The sequence below is a fragment of the Chaetura pelagica genome, unplaced genomic scaffold (assembly GCF_000747805.2).
Source record: "Chaetura pelagica isolate M959 unplaced genomic scaffold, ChaPel_1.0 scaffold2510, whole genome shotgun sequence".
NCBI lineage: Eukaryota > Metazoa > Chordata > Aves > Apodiformes > Apodidae > Chaetura > Chaetura pelagica.
In genome coordinates this window covers 414-953 of record NW_009951876.1, presented here as the reverse complement: position 1 = coordinate 953, position 540 = coordinate 414, and the positions used below count along the sequence as shown (strand labels likewise).

At 57.4% G+C, this 540-nt stretch overlaps 1 protein-coding gene across 1 annotated transcript in view; it reads left to right on the top strand.

The window, feature by feature from the left end:
• LOC104385454 (eukaryotic translation initiation factor 5A-1-like) overlaps positions 1–112 on the top strand; it is a gene marked incomplete at both ends in the record, with an annotated part of 2,280 nt that extends 2,168 nt beyond the window's left edge. Inside the window, one exon of the mRNA XM_009993917.1 lies at positions 11–112. Within this exon, the coding sequence (XP_009992219.1) occupies positions 11–112 (102 nt within the window). The remainder of the gene's footprint in view (positions 1–10) is intronic.
• Positions 113–540: the final 428 nt, after the last annotated feature.

The window sequence follows — 540 nt, the reverse complement described above, 5'->3', positions numbered from 1 at the left end:
CCCCATGCAGTGCTCGGCGCTGCGCAAGAACGGCTTCGTGGTGCTCAAGGGCAGGCCCTGCAAGATTGTGGAGATGTCCACCTCCAAGACGGGCAAGCACGGCCACGCCAAGGTACCTGGCACCCCAGAAATCCTGCCCAGCACCCCAAAAATCCTCCCCTGCACCCCAAAAATCTTCCCTGTGTCACAAAAACCCTCCCTGCGCCACCAAAAACCTGACACGTCACCCCAAACGTCATCCCTAACATCTCAAAAGACTAACTAGGACCCTAGGTAGGTACCCAGGCACCCCTGACTGCCCCAAAACTTGAGGTGGAACCCCAAAAATCCAGCCCTGCACCCCAAAAATCCTGCCGTGCACCCCAAAAACCCTCCCCCTGCCACAAAAATCCTCCCCGCGCCACCAAAAATCTGACACGTGAGCCCAAAAATCACCCCTAACACCTCAAAAGACCAACTAGGACCCCAGGCAGGTAGCCAGGCACCTCTGAGCACCCTAAAACTTGAGGTGGGACCCCAGACATCCAGCCCAGCACCCCA